The 25,066-nt window shown below is 35.5% G+C and overlaps 1 protein-coding gene across 1 annotated transcript in view; it reads right to left on the bottom strand.

Annotated features, from left to right (window-relative positions):
- Window positions 1-270: 270 nt before the first annotated feature.
- The window catches only part of LOC126775944 (neural cell adhesion molecule 1-like), a 137,231-nt gene continuing 112,435 nt past the window's right edge, over window positions 271-25,066 (bottom strand). Inside the window, exons 5-17 of the mRNA XM_050498155.1 lie at window positions 21,863-22,069; window positions 19,925-20,070; window positions 19,300-19,450; window positions 18,087-18,217; window positions 16,943-17,102; window positions 14,132-14,293; window positions 12,046-12,180; window positions 11,334-11,540; window positions 5,581-5,730; window positions 2,794-2,911; window positions 2,024-2,151; window positions 1,055-1,182; window positions 271-475 (exon numbers count right to left, since the gene is read on the bottom strand). Of these exons, the coding sequence (XP_050354112.1) occupies window positions 359-475; window positions 1,055-1,182; window positions 2,024-2,151; window positions 2,794-2,911; window positions 5,581-5,730; window positions 11,334-11,540; window positions 12,046-12,180; window positions 14,132-14,293; window positions 16,943-17,102; window positions 18,087-18,217; window positions 19,300-19,450; window positions 19,925-20,070; window positions 21,863-22,069 (1,940 nt within the window). The 3' untranslated portion in view covers window positions 271-358. The remainder of the gene's footprint in view (window positions 476-1,054; window positions 1,183-2,023; window positions 2,152-2,793; window positions 2,912-5,580; window positions 5,731-11,333; window positions 11,541-12,045; window positions 12,181-14,131; window positions 14,294-16,942; window positions 17,103-18,086; window positions 18,218-19,299; window positions 19,451-19,924; window positions 20,071-21,862; window positions 22,070-25,066) is intronic.

Below are 25,066 nucleotides of genomic sequence, written 5' to 3' on the forward strand. Positions count from 1 at the left end.
ACACACTTGTGCACTATAATATGTAATGCGTAGTTGGCTATTCTCTCTTGAGATTGGCCACCTTGGCTAAAATTGGTCCGGAGGACATTATTATCTTTATTCCATTATTTCACTGTTATTGTTAAATAATAACAAAATATTATAATTAAAAATGCAAATTTTCTTTCTTTCAAATTTAAAAATATATATATATATTTAAAAAAGGTTTTATATGTTAATAGAAAAACGAAAACACATTTCAAATTTTATTATTACCCATTTACATTATTTACAACGCATTTATCACAATTTTCACAGTCAATACATAGAGTTTATACTTAAAATTATTTAATACAAATTTTGCTATGAAACTGTTTTTCTATACACAACTCTCAGGGCCTGGTATTTCTTCTGCTATTAGGTGTTCTCTCCGACTTAAAGTGGAAGTACTTATTATGACTGGTTTACTCGCAACTGTACTTGTTGACGATATCGACTGCAAAATATGAACATAATACATTTCCTTGTAGTAGGTTAGTATGTAGGAGAGAGTAAGCCAGTGAAATTGCACAAAAGACATGTGTTAAGAGCTTGTGATTATTCACCATCAAGTGGCCATTTTGTAGGTCCACATAATTTATGAGGCGTTTAAGCTCTTACGGCCTTACTTATAACTGTTGTTATATTGTTTATAAATACTGATATGTGAATGCCTTTTCATCACATAATTTCAACAATTATTGATACCACACAAAAGTAATTTGTTAAAAAATAATTTCATTTTAATTTTTTTAATTTGCTATAGAAAGAGCTTTTATTACATTTAGAGACATAAAAATTGCTAATAGTTATGACGTCAAAGTATTTAAAAAAATACCCATTTAAGGCTTTTGGCTAAACCTTTTTATGTGAACAGTTATCACAACATTAATAAGGACATAGAACTTTCAGCTACGCTTTACGCTTTTATTTTTTTAAATTAATAACGCAGATGAAAAAATAAATTGTGTTAAACTTACCGAAGATTCAAAAAAAATGAATAGAAAAAAAATAGGAATTAATTTAAAAAACGTACAGCTTTTTCCGATATGCTAACTTGTCGTTCGGACGAGCGCGCTGCTCGCTCGCACCACTCGTCACTCGTGTGAAGAGTCCCATTTTTGACAGCATCCACCCCACACTTCAAGCTTGGAGGGCTCCCGTCTAAAATCATATTGATATTTTATATTTTTTACCTTTATATCGGTAAATGCATTTTCAGCTAACGAAGTCCGCTGGAAACGTTATTTTTTTTATAAACGGATAAACCACTACAATTTTACACGAAATATGTTTTTTCACTAAGGGGTCCTATTTTGACAGCTTCCGTCCTTCCATCACGATGACTCTTATCTAGAATAACATTGATTTTTTTCCGCTCGAACATGAAAAAAAAACGTTTGCAGCTTACTAAAATGTTGTTTCGGAAATGTACTGCTATAAATTGGACGGTCCATTAGTTTAAAAAAAATGCAAACATATAAAATACATAAAAGCAATAGAGGTTTAGCGAAATATCCTTTTTTCCGGTAAACTGGTTTGACAGACAGGCAACGTATATGACTTTACAATTCACACACATGGGCCAAGCACGTATCCAGAAAAAGGACCTTTTTCAATCAAAATAGAAAACTTTTTTTAACTGTTATATATAATTATGTATACGATCAATGGTTGGGTCAAATATTAGGTCAAGCCAAAAAACAAGATTCTTAACCGGAGATTCAATTTTAAATTGAAAAAAAAAACAAAATTGAGTTTTAATTTGTTTTATAATTAATTACAAAAGATCTTTTAATCAGGCGTGATATATACCTCAAATTCTTGAAATATATTATTAAAATTTTTAATTACTTCATTTCGTGAAGCAAATACCTCTTGCAACAACCTCATATTTACAAAGGTATTTTATCTAAGATTAAAGTTAACTTACAGAGTGTCGGTTGCTTAGTTCCTGATACAGAAAGGTTTAAGGTTACAGAATGCAATAAAGTGTAAGGCTAACCAGGTGGAGGGTTTAAAATATCTGGCTGTGCTTGTTTCGGTGGCTTCAACGTGTAGGCAACGACATATTGTCCATCCCCGGAATTTAATTGGAGTTCAGGCGAATGTTGTTTACTCGCCGACCGTGCTCTATAAACAAAAATTCAATATGTACGAATAGAAAGTAACAAAAAGATTTAAGTATTTATTTTATAAAATAAAATATCCCAAATATTTAAAATATATTACCAGGAATATATAGGTTAAAATTTTAAATGGCTCGATTTAAAATTAATTCCTTATAACGAGATCATATTTTCATTTAAATATGAATATAAATACTGAATTGCTTTATACACAATAGCCCGTCGATTTATTCATTCCTTTAAAAATAATACTTATCACAAAAACGATTAACAATAATTTTAATTGTACAAATGAAAGGTTTTTAATCAAGTGTAGACCCTTGTTAGGAAAACGTAAACTTTGTTAAACAAAACAGCTACTTTCTGTAGTTGGGTTTATGCATTACCAAAAATTCAGTTTGTAACAAGTTTATATATTTAATTATTAGTACTATTTTCACAAGCTTTGATTTAGCTTTATTTGATAGGTGAGTCAAATCTTTCATATGAATATTAAATTCTCACACGATTTATTCAATCCAAATTATGCACACACAGTTGGTGTTGATATAATAGTATGTAAAATAATATAAATTTTATTTGATATGGGCAATAAAATTAAACCTTGTTTTTAGTATGATTCTAAATTCAAATAATAATTAAATACCTTTTCCTTCTTAAAAAGAGTCCAGTTAATAACGCAACGCAGGTACAAAGTGCCATGGTGAGAATGATAGACCAAAATGCTCCGCTTGACATCCCCGCAACAAGATTCTGACTTCCATCTAAAAAAAAATAATAAGTTAAAAACACTTTATTTTATTGACCTGTGTATTAAATGATTGAATATATTTTTTTACCACCAAAACCATAAATTTGAATTACTTTTTTTTGGTTGATTGGAACGGGTTTAAAATTGAGTTTCAATATTTGATATACTAACAAGTGTATATAAATAAAAACTTCTAAAGACAATATAAGTATATGGTAATTGGCAAATAGATTGTATGTGGATAGAAATTGGGGGCTCTAACCTTAGAAGTAATATTACATCCCTTATACCTTTAGTTACATAGATACGTTGACTCACTTACCCTTCAAACCAAAATAACACAATAGAAACTATTGCTGTTTTGCGGTGGTTATGTGATGTGTGGGTAGAACCCGGACAGGCTTGCACGAAGCTAAGTAAATAACGTTTCCTTCAAGTAAATTTGCAAAAATATTTTTGTGTTGGTTCATTTTTCGCCTAAAGATTCGAAATCGTAATTCAACCGGGAAATGCTATTTGCTGCTGTCTTCATTCTTGCCACCAATTCGCGCGCTCATCATTTGTACAGTAGCTATTTTTTTTTCGGATTTATATAATATACTTCTTTAAATCCTCTGTGTGAATAATTCTAATGTAAATAAAGGATATCACTTGATTTATTTAATAATATAAATGTATGATAACGTATTTCACTCTTTTGGCTTAAATTCGTAAAAATATTGCTTAGATTTTTGGCATAACTAATTATAGTCCTAAATTACAAAGGTACTTTACTAACAAAGGTATTGTATAAAAAATTGCTAAATAAATTATATACTTTTACTACCTTGCAAGTTCAGAGATGACTAAATATATCAAAATCTTCGTAACGGCTTTTAAGGCATAGAAAGCAATGTTAAGGAGCACATCTTAACTGCGCGATACATATTTTAGTTCTCAAATAATCCTACAGGAAGGTAATAAATACAATTGGAGAGAGATACCATGAACATTTATTAAAAAAAGATTCAAGCCCAGGACCTCGAGATCTGAAACTTTATCTTCTTACAAAGGAATAAATCGATTACACCGCAACGATAAATAGAAGATACAACTACGAACGCGTTCATTTGTCGATTAGTCGTCCAATTGTTTCGAATAGCTGTTTGCTGTTTTCAGCTTCTGTCGCTTGATATCGTTTTATAATATAACCATAGTCAATGTCTTTCATTTCCCCGTTTATTATGCCTTTCAGAAACGAAAGATACTAATTGTTTTAATCAATGACGATTGGGTAGAGCTATGTAGATAAGATAGATCATAATTTAAAAATAAATATAGCTCCGAAACATAAAGAGATACGAATTTTAATATCAAAAAGTTATTCCTTTGCGAAAATGAGAACAGCCACCAAGCCAGCCAAATTATCTACATATATTTCATATATTATACATATATACTAGCAACGCAACAGGATGTAAGGGCTATTACTCTTAGTTCATTTAACGCCACAATGCAGTCGTAAGCTATTCATAGCAGAAATAATTTCCTTCGATGCGTAGATATAATCTATTATCTGTATTATATAATAAAGATTAAAGCGACGATTAAAAGCGACGTAGTAGTATAATTCGGTTTTTATCTGTTTTATGCCTGGAGTCTGGTTGGTAAGTTGGTATCCTGCCCCTCAAAAAACAAATTTGCTTAATCTATTTCAGCAATTAAATCATTATTTTATTATATCAATTAATATAAAAGCAAATATTTAGCACCTCATTGCATTTTCAATCGTTAATTGAAAACGGCCATCATTATAAATAGGTATTCAATCAGTAACGTGAAAATATCTATGATATTATATTATATAATATATATTTCAACAAAATAAATAATGATCATTTTAAAATTTAATTATTATTTCAGGAAATTTAATAATATATTATATTTGATTATTTTATAATATAATTAATATTATATTATAAAATAATCAAATAATAGTCGTTTGGATAGATTATTCTAGTGCTAAACATCAATAACTTGTGTTCCAGTGTTTCGCTTTAAAGAGTGAATGAGTGAGAGTAATTTCAAATAAAAACGATAGAACTTCTCAAATTTCTTCGTTGGCGTGAACGTGATAATACCAGGAATAGTTTATATGCCTAATTGTAACAATGCCTTTAGGAGAAGGGCTTCATTCCTGCTATTGACTCCAAAAAATTACCACAACTTAAAAAGCCTTTGAAAAGGTTTACTTGGTTGTAGGGCCTTGTTCAATCCCGTCTGGGTATGTATCACATCATTTGTATATGGCAAAGCAAGGATGCTTAGTATTGTTGTGTTTCGATTTGAAGGATGAGTGAACTAGTGTAACTACTAGTACACGGGACATCTTATATCTCAAGCTTGGTAGCGCTGAGCGCATTGGTGATGTAAAGAACGGTTAATATTTCTACAGCACTACATCGCCACAGAACAGCCCCAATGACTATCGGTGCTGTTGACCACTTACCATCAGGTGGCCCATTTGCCAGTCTGCCACCTATTTTTAATGAAATAATTTTGTTACAGTAACAACATTAATACTAACCTAATGTCAACTAACTTATGTTACTTACTATTAATATGTATCTTACAAACAAAAAAAATGAACGAGACACAGTATGGCAAAAAAATGAACGAAATGAACGAATGTAAGCAGTGTACCTGTTCTCCTTTCAGGATCTTGATAAGAGAGTGCTTGTATGACAATTCTTTCTGAGGCGCCTTTGTCATTCTTCGAGTGCACAGTGAGACGTAAAGCGTTGCTGCTCGTCCATAGTACTTCCACGGGGACTAGGAATACAGCTACTCCATCTATATAAAAACAATAATCATCTTTCTTTTCTCAGTAAACAAAGGTATTTATATGGAATTTACTCGTAATTGATACTTGAATTTGTTTATAAATATATTTGAAAAGCAAATATATAAGTAGGTTATAATAATCAAATCTATGCAGGTAATTAATATGGTTTGTATGGTCTGTAAATTGAAAAGGAAGCTGCAATGTCGTCATGAGAGCAGCACTCAGCTTCCTTCAGACGAACCTAAACCACTGCGCCGGGGCTCAAGACCTACTGCTGCAGTCCATGGCGGAGTGGGCTATCGACCTAGCTGTGGCTAGCGAGCCTTATTACGTCCCTCCCCTACCTCATTGGACGGGACTTGGACGACACCGTGGCGGTCCTCACTCGCAACGGAACAAGTCCTCCCCTCTCACTGCTTGAGAGGGGCTCGGGCTACGTAGTGGCGGAGTGGGGAGAGTACGTAGTTGTCGGATTGTACTTCTCCCCTAACCGCAGCTTGACAGAGTTCGAGACATCTCGGATCGGTCAGAGCTGCGGTGGCCAGACATTTGCTGAAACCTATTCTAGTCCTCGACTAGACTTAAACGCGAAGTCACGCGCCTATGGCAACCTCGCCACGAATATGCAAGAAAGGGCCGTCCAAGTCTGGGCGCTACTCTCTGGCCTGTCCCTACTGAACAAGGGGCAGGCTCACACCTGCGTGCGCCATAACGGGGGTCCGTGGTGGACGTCTCCTTCGCCACTCCTGTCGTAGCACGCAGAGTCGGATTGGAGGGTAGAGGAAGAGGTTAAGACTCTGTCGGACCACCGTTACATCTGATTCGAGATCTCTACGTCTCACAGGCTGGCGGAACCCCAGAGGGTGCCGACCACTTTGCTAGGAGGCCGCCATTGTGCAACGGTGGGGTTCCGAGGGACAGAGGGAGGGTGCCAGCGTGGAAGAGTTGGCGGGCCGCATGAACTATGCCCTTAAAGAGGTCTGCGATGCGGCCATACCGAGGACCCGTCGCAGAGCCCAGCGCTGGCATGTATACCGGTGGTCGCCCGAAATAGCCGAGCTTCGGGTGACGTGCAATCGGGCGCGACGGGCCTACGTCCGCTGTCGAAGACGCAACGGCCTCGATGTAGACTTGGAAGGACAGCTTTTGGCCGCTTACCGCCAGCTAAAAAAGGACCTGCAGCTGCAATAAGTCGGGCCAAAGAGAAGGCGAGGGAAGAGCTGCTGGCGAGCCTCAACCGAAACCCATGAGGGCGAGCATATCGAGGGGTTCGTGGAAAATTCCGCATCCAAACCACCCCTGTAACGGAGACGCTGCCGCCGGAGCTCGTCCTGCGCCTGGTCGGGGAACTGTTTCCCCACCCAGCGTTGTCCCTCCACAGATGGCCTCTCACTCCGTGATAGAAGACCTAGTGGCTCCACCACTGATCACGGAGCGAGAAATGGAGATGGCCCTCAGCCGCTTGAGGGCCAAAAACACGGCACTGGGTCCAGAGGGTGTTCCAGGGCGTGTTCTGTGCGATGTCCTGGAATAACTAGGTACAAGGCGTCGGGAGCTGTTCAATGTCTGCGCAGCGGGCAGTTTCCGAAGCCTTGGAAGCAAGGAAAGTTGGTGCTCTTGCCAAAGGAGGGGCGGCCACCAGGTTCCTCTTCGGCATACAGGCCGATAGTGCTGCTAAACGAGACGGGCAAATTGTTTGAGAAGATTCTCGTAGCTCGTCTCGTTCAACACCTCGACGAGGCCGGTCCGGGTCTCTCGGAGGCTCAGTTCGGGTTTAGAGCGGGCCGTTCAACGATCGACGCCTTGAACGCCCTGAAGACTCGGACCACGGAAGCAGTGGCCCAGGGGAAAGTGGTCCTGGCGGTGTCGTTAGACGTTGCAAACGCATTTAACAGTCTCCCATTCGAGACGATCAGGGAGGCACTCCGATACCAAGGGGTGCCGATCTATCTGAGGAGATTGCTGGAGGCGTACCTTCAGGATCGAGAGGTCGTATGGGCAGGAGGCGATGGGAAATTGGTCCTGTCCCGTCCCGGAAATTGGCGTCGGGTAGGCTGCGGCGTTCCACAGGGGTCGGTTCTCGGCCCAATTCTTTGGAACGTCGGCTTTGATTGGCTTCTGAACGCACCCGTCCTTCCCGGTATAGGGGTGTTGTGTTACGCAGACGATACCCTCATTACCGCGACGGGGTGGGACTTTTCCCCTCGGGGGGCGAGTGTCATCATCCAGGGGACGGTGATCAAGGTGCAGGCCCAGATGAAGTATCTGGGCCTGATGCTGGACGGGCGATGGAATTTTAGGCAGCACTTCGTGCAAATCGGCCCGAAGCTCAGCTCAGCCAACACAGCTGCCGCCTTGGGTCGCCTCCTAACCAACGTAGGAGGACCGGGATCGCCATGTCGGCGCCTCTATGCCGGCGTAGTGAGGTCGATGGCACTGTACGGTGCCCCGATATGGGTCGATACGCTCACTGCTCACAACCGGCCCTCCTACGGAGGCCGCAGAGGGTCATAGCGGTAAGAGCGATAAAAGGGTATCGTACGGTGTCTTGGACAGCGGCGACGCTCTTCGCGGGCGATCCGCCCTGGGAACTCCAGGCGGAAGTGCTCGCAGAGGTGTACCACTTCCGGGCTGAGGCGCGAGAGCGCGGCGACCGTCCAGGGTCAGCGGATGTCGGGCGGATCAGGGCTCTAGCCCAGCAAGCCCTGATAGCCCGATGGGAGGAGGATCTGGGGTCCCCCAGAGCGAGCCTGGCGACAGTGAAGGCGGTTCATCCCTACTTGAGTCGCTGGGTCAAAAGAAAACGAGGCATGCTCTCGTTTAGGTTGACGCAGGTACTTACCGGACACGGCTGCTTCGGTAAGTACCTGCACAAGATAGCACGGCGGGAAATGTCACCTTCCTGCCACGAGTGTGGTGCGCCAATCGACACGGCGCAACACACCCTGACGGAGTGTGCCACGTGGGGGCATTCCCTGGCGGCAGTTGTCAGCGGAGACCTCTCCTTGCCGAGCATCATCAACGCGATACTCGGAAGCGAGGAGTGCTGGTCGGAAATGGTCTCCTTCTGTGAAAATGTGATGTCGAAGAAGGAGGCCGTGGAGCGGGAGCGGGAAGAGGACGCCGCTGCAAACCTGCTTCGCCGAAGAAGACCGGGAAGAAGAATAAGGCGCTATGCGCACCTTCTCCCTCCGCCACAATAGGCGTCGCCGGGACTAGGGGGGTTCTCAGTACCCTTTTTTTTATATTCGCCGGGAGGGCAAATGACTCTACTCCACCTGATGGTAAGTGGTAGTAGAGTCCAAACGCGACGACGGCCAGTACAGACGGGAAAAACGTTCTGCACTAGCCGCCTTCGCCTTGCCGGCCCGCAAGATGCCTCTTCACGCCTCGTTTGAAGGAACCCGGGTTGTAAGAGGAGGGGAACACGTGAGCTGGTAAGGAATTCCATTTTTTGGAAGTGCGACAAAGAAAGGAATTGCCAAATTTCTTTGTTCGCGATGGAATTGATGTCACAGGCGGTGACATCGAGAACCAGCTCGCGTGGACTTAAGAAGGAAGGGGAAAGCAGGAATTAGAGAGAATAATTCCTCAGAGCACTCGCCGTGATACAGTCGATAGAAAGCGCTCAGTGCTTCTATCTCACGACGCAATTGTAAAGGTTCAAGGGTGTTTGTGACCTTTACTTCGCCAATAATGCGTACGGCACGTCGCTGCAACCGGTCCAAGCCCTCAAGTAGGTACTTAGCGGAGCCATCCCAAAGGTGCGAGCAATACTCCACGCAAGACCGTACCTGTGTTTTGTACAGCAGGCACAGTTGTTGTGGCGTGAAAAAACGCCGCACCTTGTTCAGAACTCCGAGTTTCCGTGAAGCTGTTTTTATAACAGCCTCGATGTAATCCCTTGGACTAAGGTCGCAGCGAACGTCAATCCCCAGCATGGTGATTTTGCTTTGCATCACCAGCGGAGTACCACAGAGGGAGGGAAGAGGGGAAAATGTTGACTTTTTCGCCGTGAGAGCGCATACCTGTGTTTTCTTGGCATTAAACTCAACAAGAATATCAGAGCCCCATTTGGCGATGAGCTCTAACGTCCTATCGAGTTCAATGACAAGATCCTTCCGCCTCTCCTCAATTTCCGCTCGCCCAGCCACTGCGCGTCCGTAATCCCCCTAGAGAATGGAGGCCTGCATAGGCAGGCTGCCCGTCAGAGCGTCGTGGTAGCATACGCAAGCGCTCCCGTAGCGCCCCTTGTTATGACGGAAAGGGTACCGCTGGTTTTTTAGTGGGTATTCCGTTGTTCGGGGTGCACTCGGCGCCTCGGACATCGGCGAGCCCCACATACCCCCACTGTTCCCGTGGGGGAAACGCGTAATGCGTTTTTAAAGCGACAAAAAAAATATCAGTCATTCTAAAATTCTTTTAAATTCTCTAATTTACAATATTGACAAAATAGCTTAAATATAACTATGACATGTGCCTTAAGTAATTTCAATAAAATAATATATGATCCCTTTCTATGTCTAAATGTACATATAAAATTTGACGTAACATCTATTTAGGCACAGTGGCGTAACTATCGGAAGGCTAGGTGGTGCGGTGCACTAGTGAAGGCTAAAGGGGCTTCTAAGGGCAGCATATTAAAAATAGAACAATTGAAACGCTTATTTATTAAACAAGAAAATATTTCCATACTAGCATGTAACTTGTTGGTATCATGTAACTTGTTGATATTTTTGACATTTATGAATTAGTAGACAAGAAAATAAACAGAAAAAAGTCATTTACTATTTCTATGATTACTAATTTCACTTGAATATGAACCACCGTAGAACGTGAAAGAAGATTATTCTAAGGACCCGATTATTTCTTAATAACGCAACGCCGCAACAGAGCCCACAACCACCTACCCAGCTATGCTACTGTTTAAACGTAATGACGCAATATAAAATTTTGAATGTCACACACTAAGGTACGAAATATAATAAAGTATTAATTCAAGACAGACAGACGCCCCTTAATATAAATGTGTATAGTGTTCACATGTTTGAAGATTGGGGATTCAATTTGGGTTTCGAGCAAATATTTGGTTCCATAAGTAACATGTTTATTAAGGTACGAACGTTTTGTGTTATTATTGACAAAACATAGAATTCTGTATTGTTTGCAAGGAATTATTTGGATTGTCAAAATTAGAGTATATTTAAAGTCGTAGTTACGGTTATTATAGTCTTACTCCATTTAAATTGTCATTTATTTTATAAAATAATATATCTACATTTATAAAATAATTTTTCCGGCCTGAGTATCAACGCACAGCCAAAATTACTGAGTCTAAAAATCTAAAATTAGGAACATAGGCTTATTTTATAACGCAGACGTATATTAAAAATAGATTTTTTGAAATATGGGACATGGTCGTGATAATTTTGTGCAAATTTTACCCACCCAAAGTCAGAATGGAACTAGCTCCTCATATTATATATATTTCTAAACCTTTACTTTTATACAGATACTATAAAAGAAAAGGTATTTTCAAAATTTGGAGAATTTTAAAGTGAATTATGTTAACAATTATTGCATCGATTTTTTTATATTGTTATGTACTTACTTGTTTCATTAGCTGTTACATTGAATCTTACGATTCCAGTTTTAGGGTCCAATGCTTCAAGGACCACCAGTTGTGGTAGACCTCCATCATATCCAGCCACGCATCTCACAACGAAATAGTCATTTACTTCTTCTTTGATGGACTCGTCGATCCAGTTGGAGTCATTAGCAGTTGCTACAGTACAGTTTCTTGGTGGTGACGGACGCGCTGGGGTACAAGTTAACAGTTAAACCAAGTTTTATTTTATTATTAAAAACATATACTCCAATTCAGCGTTTGCAATTGCGTGGTGCCTTTTTTATTAAGCAAAACAATTACAAGACAAATTTATTATAGGAATTCCTCAATAACTTTATGTCCGTCAACTACATTCAAGAAGTAATTCGTAGAACGATGGTAGATTTTTTTACGAGCCGTAATTCAAGAGCATCCCAATATACGAGTGTTTGTGACGTAAACATTTATAGTAACGATTTAGACGAATTGACGTTCGTAATTCAAAAACCATTGGTTACTGATAGTCCATAACGACTTGTTTAATAAAGAAAAACAGGTCTTTGTAATCAATAGAAAACTGTCACTAATTATTCTTAGTTAGCAATAAATATGCGTTATAAAGAATCCTATTTAACCCGTATTTCATCTTGACTGTAATGAACTTTTTTGCACTTCAAAGGGCTAATATAGAACTTGAAAGAGCTCTCTTATTTACCTGCCGGTATAATTTGAAAGACACAAGGCTGAGCTTGTTGACCGACAGTGTTTGTTCCCCGGCACGTCAGCGCGCCGTAGTCTCTCTCGCTGGCAGGCGTGTAGCGAAGCTCGCTCGTACTGCCATTCAATGTACCTTATGTTTAAAAGAATAAATTGTTTTGTATTATAAGTAAATTTTATACGAAGCATTTGTATATTATACAATGATACGATAATTGAAAATGTTGTAGTCTATACCTATATTGTAACTGTAAATAACTATCTGTATGTTACGCTTTTACGGCTAAACCACTAAACCGATTTTTACGAAATTTCGTGTAATGCGAGTTTAAACCCTAAGGACACTTCTTTATACCTAACATCTGTCTACGCTCAAACAGGCTAGTGACGCCGTGGGCGAAAACTAATATAAAATAAAAAGTTTTCTCTTTTTATATTATGTGCGAAAATCATTCTTTGCGTTATTCCTTATGATTTTTATTTCATTAATGTATAGTGATGGCCCTTACTTTTTATAGATAACTAGTCGCACCTCGTGGTTTCAACCACGTTAATGGTTCCTGCTTTTAGTTTTGTTTATATATACTCCTCCTCTCCCAAAGTATAGAGTAATAACGTCATGGAAACTATCATACAAATTTTAAAAGGAGTTAAATGCTTATCTCAAAATATCGTGTATTAGTTTAAGTGTACAGTTTACCTTACTACCTTTAGAAATAAATTTCTGATTCCCATTGAATTATGTCCAATTTTCTATTTGCCTCTAGATAGATACCACGTTCGGCGTAAATCATGGTTGCCCGTTATTTACCAAAAACGGTAATTGCTACGATTTCTCATACATTCGGAGTTAATAAAACCAAATTTATAAAACAGTGCTTAAAACAAATTGACGTGTTATTCAACGTTCATGCCAATCAGCGCGAAGTGTTTACATTAAAAACGCCAATTGTTTAATAAAGGTAAATTTTATCACCTCATGGAATAGATAAATAAATTAATATATCGTAAAATCATCATGAACGATGAATATTATGAAACAAATGCGCGTATTTTATAATTCATAAATACTCATAAAGTTTTCCTCTCGATGATTACTTGGTTGGGCGAGGAAACCAACACGAGATAAATCATACATATAAATTAACACTATAAAAAATCACGTCTTATTTAGATGTTTTTTTACGTATTGTTTTTTGATACTATGTACAAATTATTCTGAAGAATATAGTATAGTTATTTTACTAAGATATGATAATTAGTTCATTTTTTCCGTAGTACTCTCGTCTCTGCAGAGCCACAGCGTCTTATTTAAGAAAAAAATATATTTTTGAAGTATGACTGATATGCGACACGAGAATAGATTTTTCGTAGAAAAAAAAAGGTGGTAAACGCCAAAAGTTTTTTATCGTTACAAAATAAAAGGAAAGGATTCTACAAAAAATTCCTAAGTAGGTCAGTCACTCGGGATTATTATTATTATAGTCATAGATTATTTTTAAATATAATTAATTATCCAGTTTTTTTTTACCATAACCCATAGCATTACAAGTCAATAAAATGAAAATAGAGTCCAATTCTTGATTTTATTCAGTCGAGAAAATTTTATGTTTTTGACCAGATACAAACAATCATTGAAAATATAATGTAATTAACAATACAATTTAATTTTAACTTTAACAGGATTTACCCATATAAAATAAAAAAAAGATTTACAATTTTGCTTTGTACCCCTCTTATTATTCGTGTACTCTAGCCACTATATACATAATAAAAATAATAACTAGCTGCCTTTCCTGGCTTAGCACAGGTAGTATAAGTACATATGATGATTATAAGGACAAAAATACAGAGAGTCTCTTTTTTAGGCTAAACACCTCATTTGACGTAAGCAGAACAAGTCACCGAAGTTTCATTTCTATACGAAGAATGTTATAGAAACGCATAAAGGGCAAGCATACAAATAATTATTTATATTTTTATTGATTTGACTGAGATGTTTTGTTCGAAGGGAGGCTTATTTTATTAATAATATTCTTTTTATATTGTATGTATTATTAATTAGTATCCGCCTATGCACTTACCGTATCTCGCTGGTGAAACATTAAAACTCTCCCCACTATTATTGAATTGCCAGAGAAACGTGACGTCAGCAGGATCTGCCTGCACAGAACACCGGACATGGAGCGATTCATCCAGCGCCGCTCCCACCACCTGAGGTGACGTCAAGCCACATACTGGAGCATCTAAAAACAACCTTGTTATTATTCACATCGCATTCAGTAAAAGTTTCAGGTAGTCCAGAGTTAGAATACATAAACAAGAATTTTTTTTTATTGAAAATTACGAACGTTAATTAAAAATAGTAAAATTTGCAGCTTGGATAACCCAAAATGGTCATGTTAATACTTGGATATTAAATGAGATTTCGAATTGAAAACCTGGAATCCACTGATGTTTTGTTTAGTTAATTTAATATTATTTCATTTTGCTCGGCAATAAATAAAAGCCGCGAAATGAATCCTGCAAGGTCACAATCTCATCCGTAAAACAGTTCGGCAACCTCGTATATAAAATATGAGTACGTTATTTCAAGCATACAATAACTAATTACTCTCAGTCAAACTAACAAAGTATTGAATCTAATAAAAGTTATAAGAACTTAGTTTTTTTACATCATATTTGTTCCAGTGTATAATAAAATTTTTAATTTGAAATCGCGGGCCATAGCTTATACGAAATCCAACAATATATAAACTATCCAATGAATGTGCTTATTTTATAACTTACTTCTCCAACATTTATACTTCAACGATAAAGCCAGTTCAGCAATTCCAATACGTAAATGTACATTTATCTAGGAAAGATATAACATGCACCAACAACACGATGCGGAACGTATACGTGGGATTCGAAAGGAAATTTATTCCGGGTTTTCGAATTTAAACAAAGCTCTACGAATTAAATTGGTACCGCATAACAACAGATTGCTAAGGTACCCGCAGAATCGTAGTAATATTAGGCAATAATTTTGATGATTTACTACTGGCACCGCCTTCCTCAGAGGCAATTACTATGCGGTCGGTCCGCAGCGGAAGGAAGCGGGTACGTCGATCCCGACCGCAATCATTTGAATACCTACTCGTAGACACATCAGTATTTATAACCCATACATACCATACATAATAATTCATACCGTACCATGACATTTTATTGTAACATGTCGTACTCGCTTTGTTATGATATGTTAATTAGGTGAGTGGTGATTATAAAGGGGTATGTTTTATGAGATAACGATTAAAGAGGAAAATGTAAATCAAGCGGAAAGCGACAATTGCTTTATTCCCATATATAAATTGCTGAAAAAATAAATTTGCATTATGTTTGATAGGAGTTAACCGAGTCGTAGGTTGATATTAAAGCCATAAATACAAATACGACGCCCATTCTACAATTTCAGTGTTAGCGTTGTTTACATAGATTGAAATAAATGCTACAAGTTTATTATTCTATTAGAGCAGTGCGTGAAATATTTTTTTAATGTATCGTTCAATTTGGTAAAATCATATATATATTTATTTGAATAGAGAATGTTTAGTTGTGACTTACTGAAATAATTGTTTAGTTTTGATAAAGGCAAAGTCCAATGATACCTTCGAGGTTTGATTAAAATAGTTAACTGAAAACTTCCTTATTGTTACAAACTCCCTCTCCAGATCACATTTATACAATATAGTGTAATTATTCATCATATAGAAGTTTGGTCGGCTTAAACCGGAGTAACTTTTGCTTCAATAAATATCAAAACCACCAAACCATCAAAGTATGTATTTCTAACAAATTTAATAATGTGAAAATGTGTTAATTTTTCTATAATTTTTTAGGACAGATAATAAATATATTTAATTTATATTACATTGGATATTTAAAATTTATACGAGTCTTACAGAGAGGGTCTTACAGTCTTATAGTTATAAAAAGCGTTGCTCGGTGGGTGTTCAGGTAAACACTGATGTCTCTCTTTCTGTCATCATTGTATTGACATTTGAAAGAAGAAGATAGCATTATTTAACTAATTACCACTAAAGCAACATTTATAGGTAAATCCCTGGCCGTTGGTCTTCTACTAATTATTATTATTGATTCTAATTAATTACGATACTAATTTCTAACCACAATATATTTACTTAATTACTATTTTTAAAGCAGTTGACAAATTTCAAATCTATGTTCCTAAATCTTACTTATATGTTTTATGTATGGACGAATATTTGTTATATACCACTACATATAATAAAACAAAGGACCCCGCCGCGTCTGTCTGTCTATCTGAACGAGATAAACACAAAAAACTACAGAAAGAATTTTCATACTGTTTTTACCAATGGGCAGAATGATTCATTAGGAAGGAAGGTCGAAATATGACGCTGATTGTTGAAGGTGTCTTATTTCATCCGTGCAAAGCCAGGGTGGGCAGCTGGTTATTTATATTTTTAGCAAACTAACGTGGCTATTCGTAACAAAAGGAAAAACAACCATTATTTTTATATTTTTTTTCTCACTGCCTTAATTACTTATGTAATAGTATTAATTTTATAATTTATTTTAAATTAGATAAAATATCATTGTTTAATAATGCTGTATTTCATTTGATTTAATGTATGAATATTTACTTAAGAAGACGACTCCAAGCTAATTTAATTTGAAGCGAAAAACTAAACCAACTACTTTTTAGTTTCCATTATTTGGGTTGAGAGTTTTTGTTATTATAAAAGAAACTTACTTATAATTAACATTATCTCATAATATGTTAAAATATGAAGTCATTGACACGGTCATGTTATTTAGTGCAAAATGAACCTTATTATGAATACAATATGGTAGCAAATACTTACATTGTACACGAAGCCGTACACTTTCACTCGAAGTCTCTCCTCTAGCGTTTGCAGCTCTACACGAGTAATGTCCAGCTTCCTGTCTTGTCACCCTTTGCAGTACAAGCGATCTCGTACTTAGAATTATTCCAGAGGTCATGTTTTGTGTAACTGGTCTGTCCTATGAAAGAAAGCGACACATTTAATCGTAATACATCTTATATTCTGATGTGTATAGAAACATTTTAAATTACTTTTTTATTTAGAAAAGGATGGCTTGCTTGAAATGGGTCATGTGATAGTAAATGGACACTGGTACATACTGTAAGAAATAATTAAAAATTAACAACCTCTTACAACGTCAATGCGCCTTGGAAACTAAGATATTATATCCCTGTAGTTATACTGGCTCACTCGCCCTTAAAACAGAACCCAAAATACTCTAATACTGTTCGGCGGTCGAATATAATATATAGCGTGTGGGTGAGTGGATATTACCCAGACGGGATTGCTCAAAGTCCTAATAAAAAACATATTTTTCTCTAGAAATCGGAAAGTATTAATTGTGGTTCGTAGAACAAGTTGATTTTATATAACTAATATAATTTTTTGTAATTTATAGTCACAGTTTCCTAGAGGTTTACGAGTAGCAGCGATGCAAGCTGACCCATTTGATTCGTACCAGTGGGCTCGTAACCGAGGGTCTTAAATTAGAATCCAGGCAAGCATTACTCAAATTGTTATCCTTATTCTTAACAAGAGATGACTTTCATGTCAGTGGGATATTTACCAGTCGTTTCATTAACTTTTCGAGGTTACGGAAAGTTTCATGAAAAAGATGTATTGGTAGAAATTCACAAAAGAACAGAGTGATGGATTAGTAGTGGATTTAGGTAACAAGTGGACATGGACAGACGAGAAAACTTAGAATACTTTTATATTACTTGTAGGTATACATTAACACAAATATTAAGACATTAGCAAGATAAAAAAAAATATTTTATTAATTATTTATCTTTCCATTAACTCTATAAAGATAAAAATCTATCGCTTGATTTACGCCTATAACATTAGAAGGAAAATACAATAAATCTTGACTAAAGATAAATATCTATATGAATGGAACCATTATTGGAATTGCGTTGTGTAATCGATTAGCACTTACATTATGATACCATGATATTCTGTGTTCTCTGGGGTTGGCACGCACATTACATTCGAAGTACACGTCATCGCCTTCTTTGATATCGTGAGGGTTGAGAGTGCTTCCAAGGGTCAATGTCAATAACGGACTGTCTGGAGGACAATCAAGTAAATTATTTAAATTTTTAACAGCAAAGATTTAGAAAATTCTATTTAGTCTGACTAGCTAAAGGGTTTCAATTTAATATTTAGATAGCAATTGAATTTCAGGTGATAATATATTAAATATATCTTTTGACCTTTTGAGTACGATTATTATTTATTTAACAAGTATTTTTTTAAATCAATTTATAGAACTTAAAGAAAACAATTAAAAATATTTATTATGTTTTTTACATAAGTCCTATGCGATCAAGAAATATTATGATATTTTGTTCTTATATATTAATTAGTTTCAATACTAAAATCCATTAAATACCAAGATCAATGTAGATATCTTTAAAGCATTTTAATTTTCAACTTTATTGCCTTAACCGTAAGGATCAACTGACCTATGTATCGGACCGTTAAATGCTACGCTTGGTGACTATGACAATTACGCGCTTTACCACGTTTGCTGTACTTCTCTTTGATCAAACCGATTGTATCTCGTGATCCGTATAAATTGAATCTTATATTGCATACTACACTACAATTTTCTAGTTGACTAACATCAAATATTCGGAATAAAAAATAAATCGTATTATTGCAATGAAACGTTTCTGCAATGAAAGGTTCAATGCCCATACTTAAAACACTTAATAGTTATTTAAAGTTACTTTTTAGATATTTAAATGAATAATTCAATGAATTTAATAGATGCTGACTCAAAATTTAAATAAGACTGACAATCCGTAAATTACATGTACACTGTAAATCAATTTAAATTCATTTGAATTTATTTGTTTAAGCTTTAATACAATTAAACAAGTATTGTTATTATTTTTAAAGTGTTCTTTGTTATTTAGCAATAAGATCGTCTTTTGTAGAACTTAGTTTTCAAATTCTATATACCCATTTTTCCTAAATTTAATTTAATAATGATATAATAATATAATAACAATGTTTATATTGTATTGCAACTGAATAATTTCGCTAATAGTTTTAATATTATAGATATTTCGATAAAATCCTAATTCGATACTGACTTATGTATATATAGAGACAAGTAAATAAATAATCTGAATTATACTAACATACGACATTTAGTTTAACTTGATCGTCGATTGTTTTTTCAGGTAAAGCTGTATTCGCAGCGACACACTTCACCGTGGTGCCATGGTCCTCTGGAGCCGGGTTGAAGATCAGCGTACTTACTGTCCATGTTTCATTCGAGTGGTCACTTATCTAAAAATTGTATAGCATGATTCCATGATGTTAAAATACATAAACATAAAATACTACTTTATAATAATATTCAAGTAAAGACTTTTTTTTAATAGAACAGTCAATGTGATAATTTTATGTATTAAAATATATTAAATATAGTATTTATTATCTTTGGAGTAAAAGTGCAAAAACTTTCATTAAAAATATTACACCCTGTCTTATTGGTGACAGGATGGTTCATTTTTCGCCCAGAGACTTGAAATTGCGATACAAAGGGGAAATTCTGCTAGCATTCTTGCCACCATTCCACGCACTCACAGCTTGTACGGTAACTATTTTGAATTTTTATTTGTATATATTTAACGCTTTAATGTACATTGTTCTGTAATAATGAAAATCAAATAAAGTTAATACTTAGTAAAAACAAGATCTTCGATATTCAATGTCGTGGCGAAATTTGAACAGTCAAAGAAATTATTGAAATATTCTTACTTTCTCTTTTTCAAAACTTCGATTGTCCTTAAACCAAGTTATTTGCGCTGGCGGTCGACTACCTTCAGCGACGCATCGTAAGGTTGCTGCCGCGCCCGCGAGTAGTTGCATCGGTCGACTCACCAAGGAAACTGATAACGGGGGTACTATCGAAAAAAATAAGAATTTTATTATTACGAATTACCTATAAGAGCAGTGATAGTCCAGTAGCTAGAACAGGCGAATTTTATTCGAAGATTACGGGTTTAAACCAGCGACGATAATTATAATAATATTTCTCGTGCTTGACGGTGAACAAAATATCGTAAGGAAACATGTGATGTGCATGTGAATCAAGGAGAATTTCAGATTTGTATTTATTTTAGTAACAATGATTCTGTTTAGCTCTGGATATTTATCTTGTTAATATTTTTTTATCACTATTGTAATATGTAAAATAAATATTAACATGAAGTAAGAAGGTCTCGATTTGATCTTAAATTAAAAATAAATTCCGGCAAAGACATCGTAGATTTCATAATTTTCCTTTAAAGATACACCCAAAAACAATAGTTTTGAATATTAGTATAGTGAAATCATAAAAAGCTATGTTATTGTTTAATTTATTATTAATAAAAATAATAAATATACAGAAAAACATATCTTCTGAACAAATAAAAATTAATAAAAGCTGAATTGTATCAAATGTTTTTCTCACTATTGCAAATATTCTCAACGCTAATAGCTATATGAGTTTCGTTGATAACCTAAATTTTATTACAGTTATTACTTTTTTTTTTAAATCAAATGAATTCTGAACGATATAGCAATGGAAAATTTGAAGCTACGAGCTCCATATCTAGCTTTATTGAACTAAATGCTATTGTTATGCACGTTTTATTCGAAACAATTTTTAATTGCTCCCGTTTGAATCAGCCTCCAACACAATGGACACAATCCGCTTAGTGCATAAAAGTCCCACCTGAAATATACATATCTAAAAACTGAAATAAATAATTTACATGTGGCAGATTTTATGATAAATTATAAACACATATGAAGCCCTTCAGTGGTACTTTCCCCGATTTTACCCGCAATCCTCATAACTAAAACTTTGTTTTATATCTATAAATATAGATTGCTACTGGCCACTAATAGTCTTATTGTCAATTTATTTCTCGTGAAAAATTGCAAAAGAAAAAGAACATTTTTGCTCCAACGAGGTTTACATCATTTTTATACATCCCATTTTCTCATCTTCCTAGAATTGTGGTTTTGACCTTACCCTCGATAGGTTATATATTTTATCTATGTTTTGATATAACATAGTAAAAAATATATCACCCGCATATATAACATTAATAATTTGTATTTAAACAAATAATAATTGATTAAAAATGTTAAATGTTATTATATTAATATACAGCGATAGTGTATTAAAATAAATATACAAAATTTACAACTATTAAATAATTTATTTTTAAGTTTTTACGAACTTGATACTTTTCGAATGAAATATGGTTGATATTTGACAATAAACAATGAATAAATAATAATATGTTTAAAGTCAAAATGGTCCGGTAGATAGATAGCTAGCTTAACCGAAAATTGCAGGAATTTGAATTGAATTCTATTTGTTTCTCATGTATTTCCTGTTTTTAACAAACTAACATTATGAGAACATTAATTCACATTTTGGATTTAGAATTTATGTCACATTGCTTACTACTTATTGCTTTACTACAAAACGAGAAGCCTTAGTCCAGCACTGGGTCATCTATTGCTCTTCATTTTAAAGAAAATGATATGCTTTTATATGTAATAAAGATTACGATTTTGATTAGAATGACATTTAGGATTCTTTCAAAAGCCTCGTAGACAATTCTATCATCCGTAAGCAAAATGAATCGTTTCTTGTATAATAACTGGACATAAATAGATAAATAGCAAAATACTTACAATTAATTTCGAGTCTAACAATTTTTTCTTGCGCGGGTACGAGCAAAGTGTTGGAAGCTCTGCATTTAAATGTCTTATTAAGATCCTCTCTCTTCACATGCTGCAGCTCCAACCTGTTCACCACTACGTGATTATCAGTCTTTTCGCCTATATACTGTGGAGCTGGGGTGCCATCTATCAACCAGGTTACTATTGGTTCTGGACGACCTGAAATAATTTAACAATGTGAACTAGGAAATCGTTTCAAAGTAAAAACGAATTGGACCCCCTTTAGTTGCTTTTCACAAAATTACACTGCCATTACCAAATGGGACGAAGGTGTTCTTACACTCGTTAGTGTGTCCGAGATCTAGACTCGGCATCCCAAACCAAGCTATATAAAATGCCCAATAGCAGCAGAAGTTGACCATATAAGATCGACAACCGACTTGCCCTGCCACCGCACGCACATGCACGTGCTCTCTGAAACTCGGATCAAAACCAGGAAGTCCAGAACAGTTACTCGATTATCATCAATCCTCTCAGATTGTCTCCGGAATTGCCTCTAACCCAGATGTGGGCGTTGAAGTCCTCTAAGACGATGGACCTATTGGAAGAGACGTAACACACTAAGTCATATCTTATCACTATAAGGTTTTATTCCGTTAATCGCAAAAAGTTTTGCAGATAAAGTACATATTACAAGAAGTCAGCGTTAAAATTTGGCACAAGTCCAGGTAGGCAAAGACTTCTCATAATATATGCTATTTAATGAAAATGTTAAGAATTTTTCTCGTAGTATGCATTTTCATACTATTTTATTAGTATTATACGTGATTTGATGCATTAAAAAGCTACATTGACGAACGATATGAATATATTTTTGGTAAACAAATAACTATTTTTCAATATATATATATATATAATTGTTGTTCAGTTCCTGTGATAACATTTACACTTGCTTAAAAAATTGGGTAAAATTTGAACAATTTGTTGATATAGTGTTATACAAGTATATTTACTTAGATAGTAGATAGATTTTAGTAAAGTAATTTAGTGTTTTGTTTTCTTAAATAAATTCAAACAACACAAAATGTGTCTAAACGAAATCATAGTCAATATAACTAAACTCTGATACCAAGTCAAAAGTAACATGTTAATAACTAAACTTTAATTTGCAATGGAAATTGAAACACAAAGAATTCAATTCAATTTATAATCTTTGTGTCACTTTGTAACCACAAGTTATCTAGCAAACGTAACAAGCATATAGTAAAATTAAAAATTTAATTAATACAATATTATATATATTTCTATAACTGACCTGACTGAGTCATGATACCCTCACCTAAAGTGGTGTGATAGACTTGTTAAATAATTGTTTAAGATTGGTAACATAACCTTTTGGAATAAAGTTTATTTTGTCAACACAATCCTCACACTTTATCTTTTTGTCTACACATCGTTTAATACTCATCAAAAATATAACAAAATCACTAATTGACAGACACCGAATAATTTCAACATAAATATACACAATTGCTTTCATATTGACCTGGTGTAAGCCCGCTGCATCATCACAATTGAGCACACAGGCAAAGATAATCCGTGACAGTACAACGATCCTTAAATAAAGTTTGACAACGGTAGTTCTTAATGCGTTTATTATAAAGACTAAAATACAATAGAACTGCATTCTCTCGCGTGTTGCCCACCGTACTGGCGCACCGCCAGCCGTCCATACTGCGGACTTTTCAATGAAGCCATCGGAATGGAATATCTCTTCCAATGTTTCCATAAAAGAGTCAAGCAATAGAAAAATCGAAGAGTGGTAATTTCAGTTAGCTCGCCGAGACGTGCCAAATGCATTATCGAAGTTTAAATTATATTTTGTTCAGAAATATAAAATGTTCAAAATTGTAAATCATTTTATTGAGAAAATTTAATGTCTCCTTGTTCTATCTGGAATTTCCCTTTTTACGTCCTCTTCATCAAATATATATTTTTTTTAAATTATACAATTCTTCTAATGACGTTTAAAGTTTAATAAGTTAATATATTATTTATTACATTTTTCTCGTATTTTATCGTTAGGTCTTGGCGATTCTATTCCGCTCTAAATATCTACTCATTCCTACTCTTTCCCCCATTTAATAAAACTGAAAAGTTCCCTATCTGCTTTGGTCAGATTTTGGGAGCAACACAATATTCTTGTCACACAACATTAAATATTGGAAATTATGTGCTACAATAACTTATACAACGCGTCAATCGTCAAAGTTTCAAATGTCGAAACAGCAATAGAAAATTTGACAAATGAGTATACGGAGTCACTCGGGCATAAATTCATATAACGTTGGTCCTGATGTTACACGAATAAATTCTACTTTATTTAAAACTAACATTAGTTCGCGTTACGAAAATAAATTAATTTGTACGGATGTTCAATAATACTTATATTATGTAAATCATAGAGTGTATGAGTAAATATGAGCATTTTGTAACGTTTTTAATAAAATAGTTTCTTATTAAATACTGTATTAATTACTGGTTGTTTCATGCAACCCGGGTTCCTTCAAACGAGGCATGAAGAGGCACCTTGCGGGCCGGCAAGGCGAAGGCGGCTAGTGCAGAACGTTTTTCCCGTCTGTACTGGCGGTCGTCGCGTTTGGACTCTACTACCACTTACCATCAGGTGGAGTAGAGTCATTTGCCCTCCCGGCGAATATAAAAAAAATAAAATAACATAAAAATGCAAGCCCGTCTGGATAGGTTGCTAATAAGGGTAAAAAAATATATAAATATATAAGTATAATTATCATACCCTCAGTAAACAAAGAGTAAATAAACTGCCTATGAATTCGAAAGAAGTGACTAACATATAAGTTATAAAAATATATATAACATATTCGTAACTGTCCACCTGCGTAGGTGGACAGTCACGAATTTGTTATACACGAATTTATTACGTTAAAAATGTGTAAAATAAAAATAGCCACAGATATTTATAACGATATTAATAGGCTACCCTAGGATACACATCGACTTATGAAGGTGGTCGATGAAACGCGTGCTTAGACTGAAATTTTAATTTTAAATGAAACCAGACACATAATATATGCAAATACATTCAGTTTTTAACTGAATATTACTATCATTGACAGTAAATATACCGATTACGGTATACAGGAACATGCATTGACAGTCGAAAAAAACGTAAAAAAC

Source organism: Nymphalis io, chromosome 19, assembly GCF_905147045.1.
Source record: "Nymphalis io chromosome 19, ilAglIoxx1.1, whole genome shotgun sequence".
In the NCBI taxonomy this organism is placed as follows: domain Eukaryota; kingdom Metazoa; phylum Arthropoda; class Insecta; order Lepidoptera; family Nymphalidae; genus Nymphalis; species Nymphalis io.